This window comes from Octopus sinensis, linkage group LG12 (genome assembly GCF_006345805.1).
Source record: "Octopus sinensis linkage group LG12, ASM634580v1, whole genome shotgun sequence".
Taxonomy (NCBI): Eukaryota; Metazoa; Mollusca; class Cephalopoda; order Octopoda; family Octopodidae; genus Octopus; species Octopus sinensis.
Genome location: NC_043008.1, coordinates 19,628,452 through 19,644,067, shown reverse-complemented (window position 1 = coordinate 19,644,067; position 15,616 = coordinate 19,628,452). Strand labels below are relative to the sequence as shown.

At 35.8% G+C, this 15,616-nt stretch overlaps 1 protein-coding gene across 1 annotated transcript in view; it reads right to left on the bottom strand.

The window, feature by feature from the left end:
- The window catches only part of LOC115217824 (probable serine/threonine-protein kinase drkC), a 171,558-nt gene that overhangs the window by 85,342 nt on the left and 70,600 nt on the right, over window positions 1–15,616 (bottom strand). Inside the window, exons 6-7 of the mRNA XM_029787505.2 lie at window positions 15,358–15,519; window positions 3,708–3,840 (exon numbers count right to left, since the gene is read on the bottom strand). Coding sequence (XP_029643365.1) covers window positions 3,708–3,840; window positions 15,358–15,519 — 295 coding nt within the window. The remainder of the gene's footprint in view (window positions 1–3,707; window positions 3,841–15,357; window positions 15,520–15,616) is intronic.

The window sequence follows — 15,616 nt, the reverse complement described above, 5'->3', positions numbered from 1 at the left end:
TTTTCGTGTCTGTTTCTCATGTTGCTTAGTGGCTGTGGATATATGCAACTCTGATCACGAGCAGATGCAGTGGGGAAGCATCATGGCCATGTGTTGAGAGGAGTTCTTTGTGGATTGAATACTTCACCTCCGGAATCAATACTCTTTCATTCATCATCCATAAACAACCTTGTTAGGGCAACTTTCGAGAGGGATGGACTACACGACTGGAGGAAAGCCCTTTGTGGGCCACAACTGCCAGGTCATGCGCTGTTTATCTTGATATGAGATCACCATGTGACGCACCTATGATTGTGGTGTATGTGAAGTGTAGAACCGGCTGCACAACTGAGACCGTCAAATGCAGTTTGTGTGGTGAGGGGGTAAAAACGGTAAGGAGCATTGTCAGTGAATGCCTGAAGTTAGTAAAACGTGACAAGAATGGTCCATTGGGAACTATGTGCATATTACGCTCTACAAGGAGCAAAAAGCTGGTATGAACAAATACAAGGAGTTACTGAGAATGAAACCTGCAAAATCCTGTGGGATGCAATGATTCAGTGTGACCCTTAAATTGGACATCGGAAACCGGACATTTTTGAATTTAAAAAAAGGAACCAAAATTGCACGATAATGTACATAGCATGCCCCGGTGATAACATGACCAAAGGCAAAGAAGAAGAAAAAGTAAACAAATACGAAGGATGTGGTCAATGAGGAGAGTAGACATGGCACCAATAGTGGCTGGCATGCTTGGGAGTATCAGCATTGAACTAACAAAAAGATTGGTACAAATGTAAAGATAGAACTCCCACAAAAATCACCATTGCTTGGAAATGCCAGACTTCTCTGCAGGGTTCTTGAATAAACAATCATAACTATAACCTTGTGGCTGTGGGCAGCTGACACATTCCAACATACCCAGGAAAATAAGCAGACAGTTTTTGTCAGATGATAAAAATAATAATAATAATAATAATAATAATAATAATAATAATAATAATAATAATAATAATAATAATAATAATAATAATAATAATAATAATAATGATAATAATAATATAATATTTTCTACTATTAGGTACAAGGCCTGAAATTTCGGGAAAAGGGATAGTTTATTACATCGCCCCCGGTACTTAAATGGCACTTAATTTTTCAGCACCAAAAGGATGAAAGGCAAAGTTAACCTCGAGGGAATATGAACACAGTACGTAGTAACGACGAAATACTGTCAAGCATTTCCCTCCGGCCGGCTAACGATTCTGATATTCTCACCGCCTAAATATAATAATAATAATAATAATAATAATATAATAATAATAATAATAATAATAATATAATAATAATAATAAATAATAATAATAATAATATAATATTTTCTACTATTAGGTACAAGGCCTGAAATTTCGGGAAAAGGGATAGTTTATTACATCGCCCCCGGTACTTAAATGGCACTTATTTTTCAGCACCAAAAGGATGAAAGGCAAAGTTAACCTCGAGGGAATATGAACACAGTACGTAGTAACGACGAAATACTGTCAAGCATTTCCCTCCGGCCGGCTAACGATTCTGATATTCTCACCGCCTAAATAATAATAATAATAATAATAATAATATAATAATAATAATAATAATAATAATAATAATAATAATAATAATGATGATGATGATGATGATGATGATGATAAAAATGATGATGATGGATATGATGATGATGATGATGATGATGATGATGATAACAACAACAACAACAACAACAAAAACGCCAACAGCTCGAATGCATCGACCGCAGTCCCCTGCTGGTTCTTATTTTATTGACCCTGAGAAAATGAAAGGTAAAGTCGCCCTCGGCGGAATTTGAACTCAGAACATAAAGACGGATCAAATACTACTAAGCCTTTTATACACACCGTGCTAAAGACTCTGCCAGCTCGCCGCCGCTACTGCAGCGGCAGCAGCAGCGGAAGCGGTAGTAGTAGTACTAGTAGTAGTAGTAGTAGTAGTAGTAGTAGTAGTAGTAGTATTGGTGGTAGTAGTAATAATAATAGTAGTAGTAGTAGTAGTAGTAGTAGTAGCAGCAACAGTGGTAGTAGTAGTAGTAGTAGTAGTAGTAGTAGTAGTAGTAGTAGTAGTAGTAGTAGTAGTAGTAGTAGTAGTAGTAGTAGTAGTAGTAATGATGATCGTCGACATCATCATGATAAATATATAGATAGTTAGTCAGACCGACAGATAGATGTGAGTGTGTGAATGAATGTGTAAAGCAATTCATTATTGCATATTACAAAGTGCTTACTCTACAGAAATGCATGACTTGCTTGTAAATACGGAGCCAATTATGAACCAGTCGATTATTGATTTATTGAAAGAAAACATTTTGCATAACTAATCAAAATACTTTGTTGAATGGGCTAAGAAAATTCTATATTTTTGTGAGAAATCATTGTGATTTTGGAAAGATCTCTAAATTTCATAACTAGCGCTTGACTATAGTTCTTTTCTGCTTTGTAGAAGGTCGTATTATCTGCTTCCTTTGATAGATAGTCGAAACTAAAACTGGAGAGACATGCGATACAGTTGTAAAATCTTCAGGAGCAAGCATGGCTGTGTTGTTAGGCGCAGGCATGTTGTTACGGTTAAGAAGCTCGCTTTGCAAGTATATGGTTTCGAATTCAATTTCACTGCACAGTATTTTGAGAAAGTATCTTCTGCTGTAGCCTCGGGTCGACCAATGTTTTGTAAGTGAATTTGGTAGACGGAGGCTCTATGGAAACCTGTCGAATGTGTGTGCGCGTGTGCATGTCTTTGTATTTGTGTAGTGTTTGTCCCCTATCACCGCTCGACAACCGTTATTGGTTTGTTTATGTTCGAGTAACATTAGCGTTTCTGCAACATGTACCGATGGAAAATAAGTGCTGAGATTGATTTGTTCCATTTAACTCGTTATGTGTGCGGTATAGTACGTCTGGAGACGATTGACTGAAAGGAATAATTGAGTGATGATATAAGATAAAAGATGTACAGTCAATATTTTTAATAAATTAGTTGTATTCACTATTATAGACGGAGAACACGGCGGCGAGCTGGCAGAAACGTTAGCGTGTCGGGCGAAATGCGTAGCCGTATTTCTTCTGCCGTTACGTTCTGAGTTCAAATTCCACCGAGGTCGACTTTGCCTTTCATCCTTTCGCGGTCGATAAATTAAGAACCAGTTACGCACTGGGGTTGATATAATCGACTAAATCCGTTTGTCTGTCCTTGCTTGTCCTCTCCGTGTTTAGCCCCTTGTGGGTAGTAAAGAAATAGGTATTTCGTCTATCTTTACGTTCTTTGTTCAAATTCCGCCGAGGTCGACTTTGCCTTTCATTCTTTCGGGGTCGATAAATTAAGTACCACTTACGCACTGGGGTCGATGTAATCGACTTAATCACTTTGTCTGTCCTTGTTTCCCCCCTCTATGTTTAGCCCCTTGTGGGCAATAAAGAAATAAGAAACATTAGCAGGCCGGGCGTAAAGCTTAGCGGTACTTCGTCTGTCTTTAAGTTCTAAGTTTAAATTCCGCCGAGGTCTACTTTACCTTTCATCCCCACGGTGTTGATGAATTAAGTACCAGTTGCGTACTGGGATCGATCTAATCGACTGGCCTCCTCCCCCAAAATTTTGTGCCTTGTTCCTAGAGTAGAAAAGATTATAGACGAAGAACAAAGACATAGATCCATATAAACGCTTACCTTTTACCTGTCTCAATCTGAGAGGCCGGGATGATACAGCAATTGATCACAGGCAACTCGCGCTTCTTTGACTGCGCTAGTTCTGGTTCATAATCCAGCTGTGCTTTTATGGATTCTCGTCTTCGTGATTTAGCTGAAGTAACGAAAAATCTAATCATTGAACAATGCAGAAAACGATGCTCGTCTAATTATTAACATATTCTTCAAATTATTACATTAGTTCTATGTCTGGAGGATACGATGTACTAATTTTGTTTTATTTTCTAGTAATTGTGAATTTTTGCTAAGCAATGGAGTAACATTTGTGCTTAAAGTTGAGAGTTGCTCAGAGAAAGAATGAAGGCGCCCCGAACGAATATCGCATGCTAAAAAAATTGAAATTTAAAAACAATAATTAGGATGGTCTCTGTGTTGATGATGGTATCGATGTTGTAGAAGTAATAATAATTGTATTACCGATGGTAATAATTGTGATTCGGTTAATGACATATGAAAGCAGGACACAGAAAATAATGACGTTTATATTTTACAGGCAAAATACACACACACACACACACATACACACATACACACACACACATGCGCAAACACATACACACACGTCTTTCAAGTGTATGTCATTCCAAATGAATAAAGAATTTTATTTGCTAATCTATGGCGTCAGCGTGTGCTGTGTTTTTATGAACCCAAACTATTTTTTCTTTACTTTTTAACACGCAGAGCTCTATGAAGGGGAAAACTGAAATACAATGTTTAAAATCGGCTTTGTAATTTATATTTATAATCGTCGACATTCGTAACCCAATGCCTTCTCATTTAGCTTCGACACGTTCAATGTTCATTACTATTCATCAGATTGGATGGCTCCAGCTATGGAAGAGCTGAAGCATCGAGACAGCCTAATATAATGACTGGCGGGTGACGACTGGTAATAGTGCACACGACCTGCCCCACAAATCTATTCAGCAAATTGCCTCATTTCTAAGTTAACTTTTAGTGTGAACCCCCTACAAGATATTGAAATATGAAGATTAATGCTATAATTACACTTAATCTATTCTTTTGGGTGTTGTTTTTGTTGTTGCTCTCGTTGTTATTGCATAATTTTATGGTCGTCCGTATTCTCATTATAAACATCAACGACCGTCACTTGCTAATCCTTTCTGAAACTCACTCATGCATTGTATCACTCCGCCTTCTCCTTCTTTCTCTATTGAACACAACTCCTTTCTCTCTCGTGTACACAATTGCATCTAATTTAGCCGGCGGTTTCTGTAGAATATGGCTCTCCTTAATAAGTCAATGATTCACTTAATTAGAATAACAATGTGAAATATTGTATAATTAACCAGTTATTCGTTATTGAAGTCCCTATATCGAAACATGTCCAACAGTAGTAGATGTACATCTATGCATACACGTCAATTCACATGAATATATATATATATGTGTGTGTGTATGAGTTATATATGAGTGTGTGCATGAGTTGTATATGTGTGTGCTTGCGTCAGTGACGTACACACAGACGCTTACATGCGTTCAATTATATAAATATGTATATATAAACATACACTCACACACACGTATATATATATATATATATATATATATATATATATATATATATATATATATATACGCATGTGTGTGTCTGTATGTGTATATATTTATATATGTATATGTGGGTGCGTATGCATAATTTCGTGAAGATGTGCAAGTATTATGTAATTAGTGAATCTCCTAACGATGTTATGTTTATATATTTGATTATTAATCAGTGACTGTGAGGGGCTCTAATTTGCAGCTAAATAGACCAGAGCAACATGCAATGTAGTGCCTTGCTCAAGGACAGAGTGTTACCCTCTGTACCACAAATGAAATACCTATATGATGACCTCCAGCTAAGTAAACTAAACGCTAGGCCGCGCGCCTTAAGGAATAACTGACACTCCATCGGTTATGACGACGCGTGTCCAAGTTGATCCGATCAACAGAACAGCCAGCTCGTGAAATTAACTTGCAAGTGACTGAGTACTCCACAGATATGTGTACCCTTAATGTAGTTCTAGAAGAGTTTCTCAGTGATACAGAATGTGAACAGGCTGGCCCTTTTGAAATACGGGTACTACTCATTTTTGCTAGCTGAGTTGACTGAAGCAACGTAAAATAAAGTGTTTTACTTCAGAACACAATGGGTCACGGGAAATTGAACTCACAACTTTACGATGTATCTGGGATACTTATAAGTACTCATGATTTTTGCTTCCGCTTTTTTCCATGGGCGCATGTAAATATTTCATTTATGTCTTTTCGTACTTTCTACTGAAGAGAAAAAAATCTATTATGAGATTAATTCCGAAATTGATTCAATAAAAAAATAACGAACTTTTTAAAAAATTATGTTCGCTAGCTTTCCTAGATTTCAGCTCTACGTGTTTTCTGTAGCGAGTAAATAATATGTGGAAATTGACGATTTAAAAGTCTGTTATCAGCATATTGGTATAGAAATATTATTCTTTAGCCCTTGTTTATAAGTTGTTTATAATTTTAACCTTACAGGTATGTTAATATGCTGCCACATTTTTTGATGAAATTTTTTTTCTGTAAAAAAGCTTCATCCTATATTAGAAGTATATATATATATATATATATATATATATGTATGTATGTATATATATATATATATGTACGTATGTATGTATTATTAGTAAAACAATAATCTATAGACGAAATATATGTGTTTGTGAGCGTGTGTATATATATATATACATATGTGTGTGTGTTTGTAAATATATAAATGTATACATGTGTGTGTGTGTATACATGCATCCGTATACACAAATTCAGATACATTCTTTTGTCTTACAAAGATACGCAAAGCGTATATATATGGTTGCATAAATATAATTACAAATGAAAATTGTGTACATTAAAATTAGTTACGTTTCATTCGGCAATTCTGATAGAGTTTAATTAAACATATAGAAAAAAATCTATGCTTAGCATTGCTTGCAAAACATATATAAAAAAAAGCAGAAATTAATTGAGTCATGCGAGCTAATCATAAACAATACTAGTGATGTCTAACTTACAGTTAGAAATAAGTACAATCTAAATTACATACTAATTAACCAAGATAATTCAGAAATATTACCAAACATTTTAACTTTTAATTTATTTGTTTATTATTTTCATCCATTTGTATTTTTGATTTGTTTCGGTTTTTATTCCTTTTTTGTTAGTGTTGTTTCTGATGTTCAGATTTTTTGTTTGTTTTTATTAATATTTCCCCGCCTCTTCTTTGATTTTATTCTCGTCTGATTCGTTATTGTGAACATATCATCTGTTAAATTATCTTTGTAATTGTATTGTTATTGCATTGTTTTATTCTTCATTAAATTCGCTTTCATTTGTTTGATTTCGTTTCCATTATACCGTACACGAGATCAGTAATTAATTATATTATATATATGTTACTGTATGTGTGTTGCGATGTTTTACGTGTTAACAATGTGTTTTAGACATTCCCAATCCACGTAATTGCACTAAATATGGTTGATTAGTACATTCGTTAGAGTAACGGGGAAAATACTTTGGGATATTTATTCGCCGTTTTAAATTCTGACTTGAAGTCACGCTGCGATCACATACCATAAATCCTCGAGTATAGTCCGCCCTTGAGTATAATACGCAGGGGATTTTTAGGGGTCTGTACCTCTGAAAAATCTAAACCATGTGTATAATACGCACCCCTTCTCTAACTTGAGTCAAGGAGATCTATATAACGTCCTTGCTTTGTAAAAATGTATACGGTAACGCCCTTTATTATTATCGTACATGTAACGTAATGCAAACGTGTAGCTTTTTTGTACATTTTGTTTGCAGAAAATAAAGAAATAACAATAATAATGTTTAATAAATGTTGCTTACTGCAAGTTATGGCTGATTCTTTTATGACTTCATTGCTTTCAGGCTTAGCTTAAGGTATTTTCATGCCTGACATCACAAAATGCGTCTGAATAAACATTGCCGAACAGCAAATAGAGACTCGGACATTGCTTAGAAAATAACTTTCATTTTTAACCTCGTATATAGTACGATCTAGGGATTTTGACCTTTAAATTTTTGGGAAAAAATGCGGATTATACTCGAGGATTTACAGTGTATGCTAGATACAATAAGATATAGCATCACTTGATATAACCGACCGATACTCCTCCAAAATATCTAGCCTTATAGACAACAATACAGACAACAGCCTACACCAGCGGTAACAATTTATTAAACAAATTAATCTCTTGAAATTATCTCTCTATCACATATATTTTCTTTTATTATTTGTTCCAGTCAGCAGATTGCAGTCATATTGGGCAAGGCTTTCAATGGTTTAGCCTATCAATTCGTTATTGCTTTAAGTCCGTTGCTTATCCCATAAGACTATTCCGATAAGCTACTATGTTATAGGAGTATAAAGAAAATTCAGCTTTAGTTGTAAAGCGGTGACAGAGGACCAGAAAAGCATCGCGCCTACACACTCACTGTATCAATTTATATGTACACTGACCGCATCAACAGATAAAGAAACCGGAAGCAATTTAGTTACTCGTCTTGTATTCTTGGGGCATATATTCTATATTCACATTCACAGAAGGTTCATTTAAGTTCACCAGGTGGCTTGTTGCAGCGGTTAGAAGAAGCAACGCTTTGTTCGAAATAGTTTATGGTTCCCTTCTACAGCTGGACGAAAATATTTGGAAAAGGTTCTTAGACACATCTATTTATTTAAACACGAAATTTATTTATTAATCACGAAATTAAACGTTGCGTAACTCTTCAAAAACTTTAGATGTGTAGGAGATTTGATCTCCAAAGCCATTTCTTCCCAGAAGCGCCAGACGATTGTTTGGAAACTTTAAATCCTTGTGTTATTTTTTTCGATTCAGGAAATAAAAAATATCTAGTAGACATGAACTTCAATAAAAGTGGAGTTTCATCAAACCTGCAGAATTGCTCCAGCAAATTTTTTCCCAGTTGCGCAAGACATTTGGAGCAGCATTTGTATCAAAAATAGGAGTTTTATTGGCCATTTTTGTCATCGTTTTGTTGTGCAAGTCGAAAACTTCTTCAAACTTTGAAACCAGCCTTTATAACAAGAAAAAGCTTTTCGTGAAACGCTTCATTTTTTTCGGAGGTTGGCATCTGAAAACTGTCCTACAATATATTCATGTTTTTTTAATTTTTTCCATAATTTCTCTTGTGCTAATTGGCGCCAGGATTCGAGACAAATCATCGATTCATACGCCCAGCAACCGTCACGTTTGATGTATCCAATTAGATGAGTGCAAAAATGGGGGACCGAGATGTGGGTTGAGTAATTTGTTTAGCATTTTTCTCTATTGTTACGTATTGTTTTACGTATTGTTTTACGTGTTGTTTTTACTTTGCAAGCTTTAACGTTTAATGCGGTTGATTTCCTTCTCTCACATCAAACCTTTTTTCAGGAGTCAAGCTTAATATCCAGCGCAATCCTTTTATGGTTTATGGTTTCTTAATGCATTACGTCCTTCAGTTTCCCTTGATGTTTTCTTTCTAGACATCTTGAACTGTAGGTAAAGCCAATAGCGGAGGCTTTCAACAATATGTAGTAAGATATAGGAGGAGGAAAGTACTGTTTGTGAGAGTAAAACATTTTTATATTCCTATGGATTTAAGAATGGAATGAGAAAGGAAAGGATGAAGTTGGAGAAAATACTGTATTATTACAGATATCTGAAGGGTTACTAGGTTCATAGCCACTTCACCATTTGCACCTTTGGAGTTGAGCCATAAATATCTACACTTTACGGACACAGGCACAGAAAAAAATCTTTCCTTTGCTATAAAACATCTGTGGCTCGAGACGTTGCTACCATATTGACGTTATTATTGGTTTGAAATTTTTGCCAGCCATTTAGAAGAAGGGAAAAATCGATTACACCAACTTCAGTGCTCAGCTGCTACTTATTTTAATCGACCCAGAATGGATGAAAGAAAATGTCCTTTGAAATTGGTCATCCAAAATTTCGAGGGTTAGTAGGAACTGTAGTATTGATTGTATTGGTTTTCGCGTTGATAGTAGTGTTTGTGATGGTGATAGTATCGTTGATGATGATGATGATGGTGTTCAACTTTTACCTATTAGCTGTATTGCTCCATATTGACACATATATATTTCTTTATTGCCCACAAGGGGCTAAACATATAGGGGACAAACAAGGACAGACAAAAGGATTAAGTCGATTACATCGACCCCAGTGCGAAACTGGTACTTTATTCATCGACCCCGAAAGGATGAAAGGCAAAGTTGACCTGGGCGGAATTTGAACTCAGAACGTAACAGCAGACGAAATACCGCTAAGTATTTGGCCCGGCACGCTAACGTTTCTGCCAGGTCGCCGCCTATTGACACATATATGTATGCTTTTCCGGGAGCATTCCATTCATTTTTTAAAAGTGACCTTACTTAACAAATTATCAGTTGTCATTGTTATCATTTTAGTTAGTGTTGCTTATATTGTTGCTGTAAGGTTTGTTCACGAATGTGTTGGTGTGTTTGGAATTATGGTCGTTGTATAGGCGTTGGTGTTGATGTTCTTTGAGTCGGTGTTGGTGTGTTTGGAATTATGGTCGTTGTATAGGCGTTGGTGTTGATGTTCTTTGAGTCGGTGTTGGTGTGTTTGGAATTATGGTCGTTGTATAGGCGTTGGTGTTGATGTTCTTTGAGTCAGTATTGTTCGCAGATAGTTGTGATGATCAATGTTGATGTATACGTGTGTGAGTGTGGAGGATGTAATAAAACATAGAAATTGATGGAGAGACAGATATAGATAGACTAGACAGACAGGCAAGCAAATAGACAGGCAGGCAAATAGACAGACAGATAGGTGGATAATCATTCTAATACAACATAATTTACATACACGCACATATATACACCCCTGGAAAGGACCCATTTTGCCTGGAAGGAAATGTAGCTTTCGAATTCTGGAAATTTGAATATCAGGTATAATATATAATTTCCTGAATTGTGAAATTCCATAAACTCAAGAAGCCATAACGCTGTTGAGGAGAGCATACCCACCACACACACACACACAAACACAGACTTACGTAAACTTACATATATAAATATATATCTACACACATATACTTTTATATATATTGTTGCCGTCATAAGAATTGATAAATATCCCTGGGAACATGGTTTTTGAAGCAAGTAAATCTAAATAAAAGCATGTAAATATAGGGCTGAAGAAGCCTTTCCGATACAAAATTCGATGGCTGCCTATGCAGCACGAACCTACATTTTTTAGGCATTAACAAAAGTTGATAGATTGGTTAAGTAAATGTTGTCTGATCTCATCAAGAATGGCTTAATATTGAATGGAAATCTTTTAAGCAATTTGTTGCACAATCTTTAGATATTAATGAAGCTGTACATTATAAGACATATATGAATATGCGTTTGTTCACACGTATTTGTGTATACCTATATGTGTTTTAAGGCTTCTTATGTCTAGAATCAGATACTTATCTTGGATGTACGTTCTCAGAAATCACTTATTAGAAATGTCATTTTAATTAAGGCGTCATTTACTACGACAAGCTACTCGTTAGGAGTCAAAGCTTATAGAGAAAACAGATGACATACAAGTCTTAGATATGTTAAATTAATTTTTCTCAAATAGAATACATTATTTATTTATCGTTATGTTCTTTTTCGCTGAAACATTGCGGATGTCATTTTATGTTCTAAATTTATATCAAAGTTAGTTGTATGATATACTCCAAATTTAATACGCACAGTCTTCAATATTTAAGAAAGTTTTACTGCATTTTGCAAAATTTAAATAGATAAGAGCCATATTATTTATATGTACTCCCTAGCATGTGAGATTAATATAACTGGTGTTAAACTGGAAACTTTTTTGTGGCCGGAAGGGCCAGTAGGAGAAATTTGAAGTCTACAGGCCCCGTGAATTTTTGTGTGATATTTTTGTATTTTGTATTGCGAACTTTTCTTCAACGTTAACTCGCCTCAACATAAGACGAATCAATTAACGTGTTATAGCTACAATTAAATTATTTCCAGGAAACTATATTTATATGTGTAATAACTCCCATTACAGATGGGGTTTTTGTTGATTAAAATAGTATTGCAATTCACTCTATTAGATATGTTATTGTCAATTCAATTAACTTTGTGAAAACTATGCAATTATGTAGTGTCTAAAGGGTGCAGATTTGGGAGAAAATTTAGAGCACTGATCGGATTAATGATCGGGCCAGAGGATCTCTATATAGATGATACAAGGTGATCCCAAAAGGTTCTAGGACTAGTTATGCTTAATAAAAAAATTACTTATTTAACTAAGTTTTAATATCATCTCCTTCGAAATAGATATCTTGCACAGCAACACACTAGCCCCAGAATTCTAGCCAATTTTGGAATCCTGCCTGGAAGTCCTTTTTCGTAAGCGAGTCGAGGACCTTCTGCGATTCGCTCAGGATATCTAGAAAGGTGTTAAGACGGCATTTGAGCTTCGGAAGAGACAGAAGTCTGCAGGTGCTAAATCTGGTGAATAGGGTAGGTATGGAAGCGATGCCATGCTTTGAGAGAGAAACTCACAAGTGATGAGAGCTCGGTGACAGGATGCATTGCCATCGGGAAAATTCCAGTTTTCGCGCTCCCGGTCGCTTTCATCGAATGTCCTCCCCAAAACGCTTCAAAATGTCGCAGTTAAACTCTCAATTGGCAGGACTGAGGCACTTCCATATCGCGCATCCTATTCCAGGGATGTTGCTCTGCTTTTGAAGAATCCGTGCTACTCGAAACCTTACTTTCGATCCAATGCCTTGTCGCCTTAAGCTTGCCGAGGAATGCTCAATGTCACTGTAGCTAACGTCTCAATTTAACGCACAATACATCACAAAAACACAAATTTCACAAGGTACAAAATAAATACAGCGATACCACTCGGCTCACTATTATGATGTCACAGTGATGAATGGCACTGCTAGCTCCCATTGCACATGCAACTGTGTTCCGCAACCTTTTGGTGTGCTATAGAACTTGTTCGTGAACGTTTTGATAGCATCTCTTGTATATGGCCAAATTCTGTACTGTAAGCACCCCAACAGGAGCTAAGCCTACGATTTAAAGATTATATAAAGTCCTTACTGAAACAATTTGAAAGTTGGGAGGTGAATTGGGAAAGAATTGCTTGTCATCACCATCAAGGATAGAATTCAGAAAGGAGTATTGCTTTCGAAAAATCACGCATTTTTCAAACCGAATTAAAGCGAGTTGATCGAAAATGCATTGGATTGTAGTGAGTGGGCCAGCTTGATCTACAATGTCAGCCAACGGGCTCATTAGTCACCATCATCGTCTATTACTTCCTATGTTTGGCTATCCCACTTCTGAGATTGATTTATGTATGAATCCAAATAGAAGATCATATTAATCAACTCTACAATCACGCACGAAAATGTCTAGAAATATGCCACTTTTATGGATTATTATTATTATTAAAAACAAAGCGAGAAGTAGTGGTTAAAAGAAAGAGTAAATTACTTTCCTCTACCGCCAATAGAAAATAAATAAAAATTAATCAATATACATGTGGTGTTTTGCCATTGTTGTAAATCATTATTATTAAGAAGGAATGGCGGCGAGCAGGTAAAACCTACACTTGTGGCAAAATTTGAAACCATTATAAAGGAAAATGGCGGCGAGCTGGAAAAATCGTTAACACTCCGGGCAAAAAGCTTAACGGCATTTCGTCCGTGTTTTCGATCTGTGTTAAAATTTCGCCGAGGTCGACTTTGCCTTTCAGCCTTTTGAGGTCGATAAATTAAGTATCAGTGAAACACTGGGGTCGATGTAGTCGACTAGACCCCTCCCATCAAATTACAGGCATTGTGCCTATTGTAGAAAGAATTAAGCATGAGAGACAGAGTCGATGAAGTATCAGGGAAAATGTTGTCGAGGATTCTTCCGACTCCTTATGTCGTAAGTTCAAGTCCCGACGTGATTAACTACGCTTTTCAATGCTCCATCATAATTAACCATTGGAGATTTTACCGTCTTGAGTCCGAGACCGCACATGGACGGCAACACGGTTTCCATGGCGTATAAGTGACCGAGATCACCAGACTCCATCCCTGAACGAGACACCAGTCTTTCGTAGACTTATTCACTGCTTAATATACTGAAGCAACGTGACATGGTTTCGAAGCGTTTTGCTCAAGAACACAAAGGAGCGGCTTGTTCCGGAATCGAAACCATGAACTTTGAACAAACACCTTTACTACTAAGCCAAATGTCTTCAGTTTTTAATCACTCCGGGGAAGTGAGTGGGGTTCTATAAAATAAAGTACAGGTAACGTATTGACTCCGATATCATGACCATAAAATGGAGCATTGCGTCTGAGTTAGAAATAATTATTAAGGTGCTGATGTAGAAGTAGATGGCTTTAGTGACTGACATTTGCATTAAATTTTCATATCGCTCTTCGATCGTTTATGTAATTCATTGTTTCTTGTAGTGTAGGTTACTTGTTTTCTACGATCTTAATTTTCGTGTCTCTATTATGAGTCTCTGATACTTTGGTGTGTTGGCAATGCTATATATCAGTGTTAGCGGCAGGATACGAACTTACAGAGCTCTACATGAATAATGATAAGGACTTGGCTCTCAGGGATATGTCGTCTCATAATCTATTTCAGATTATATAGTATTTTCGTAGTCTTCTTTTGTTTCTCAAACTAATAATTAAACTGTAATTAATTATGTGCAAATAGTGAAGAGGGGCAACGATCAATTGACAATGAAGTCAGGCAAAATTATATTTAGTTATTAGCTTCTAATATCTATATTGCATTTCACCATCCTTCCCACTAAATTCGATAAAACGTCAAACACAAATGCATGAAAATCCAATGAATTTAACCCCAAAGGTTATTAGAAGTGTTTCAGTATAAAGTATCAAAATTTAAAGCAAAATTTAAACAAAAACGAATTTTCTTTTACCACAGAGTTTATCTGAGTAAAAGGAGATTAGTATCAGATAGGAAATATCTGATAATTGATTGAAGCTTATTTTTTAAAATCTTTTTAAAATTTCTTTGGAGTTTTCGTATTTCGTTTCCGATATCATAAAAGCGAAATGTTTTTATAAACCTAAATTTGTATTTATATTTTCTCATACTATTGTAATACTAATTAAAATTTCACTAGTGTTTTCCCTTTCTGTTCTTTCTTTCTCTCTCTCTCTCGTTCGATCTTTCTGTCCACCATTGATTATTTCTTTACATACTTCTCCACTCCATATATATTATCTGTTGAAATAACTTCCCGATATTTCTTCATTCCCATTTCCATACATATCTCATCTCACCACCGTTCTCTGCTTCTGATATTTGGATTATAAAAATATATCAGGTTTATCTTTTTGAGGATTCAAAATATTTCGCCTTCTCAAAAACAGAAAGAAAAACAAACGGTAAAGAAGAAATTATCTAAAGAAGCTTAAATCAAAATTCGATTTGGGTTACACAAAGACTAATAGAGTAAATGAAAACGTTTATAAAATCAAATATATTTACTTGGAAGTTTTTGGTAAAAAGTAATTGAGGATGAACTGTGGCAGAGCCCGACTATGAGAACAATAACCATCAACAAGGCAATTCCACCTACTATTAAGCCAGTCAGCATGCCATCCTTTTCGCTGGATACGGCCTTCTCCGTTTCGTTTGTTGATATAAGGACTGCAAAATAAAGCAAAGAAAAGCTTGAATACATAAAGAAGACATACATTAATGCTTTCAAATTTTGGCACATGACAGGCAATTATGGGGGAGCGGT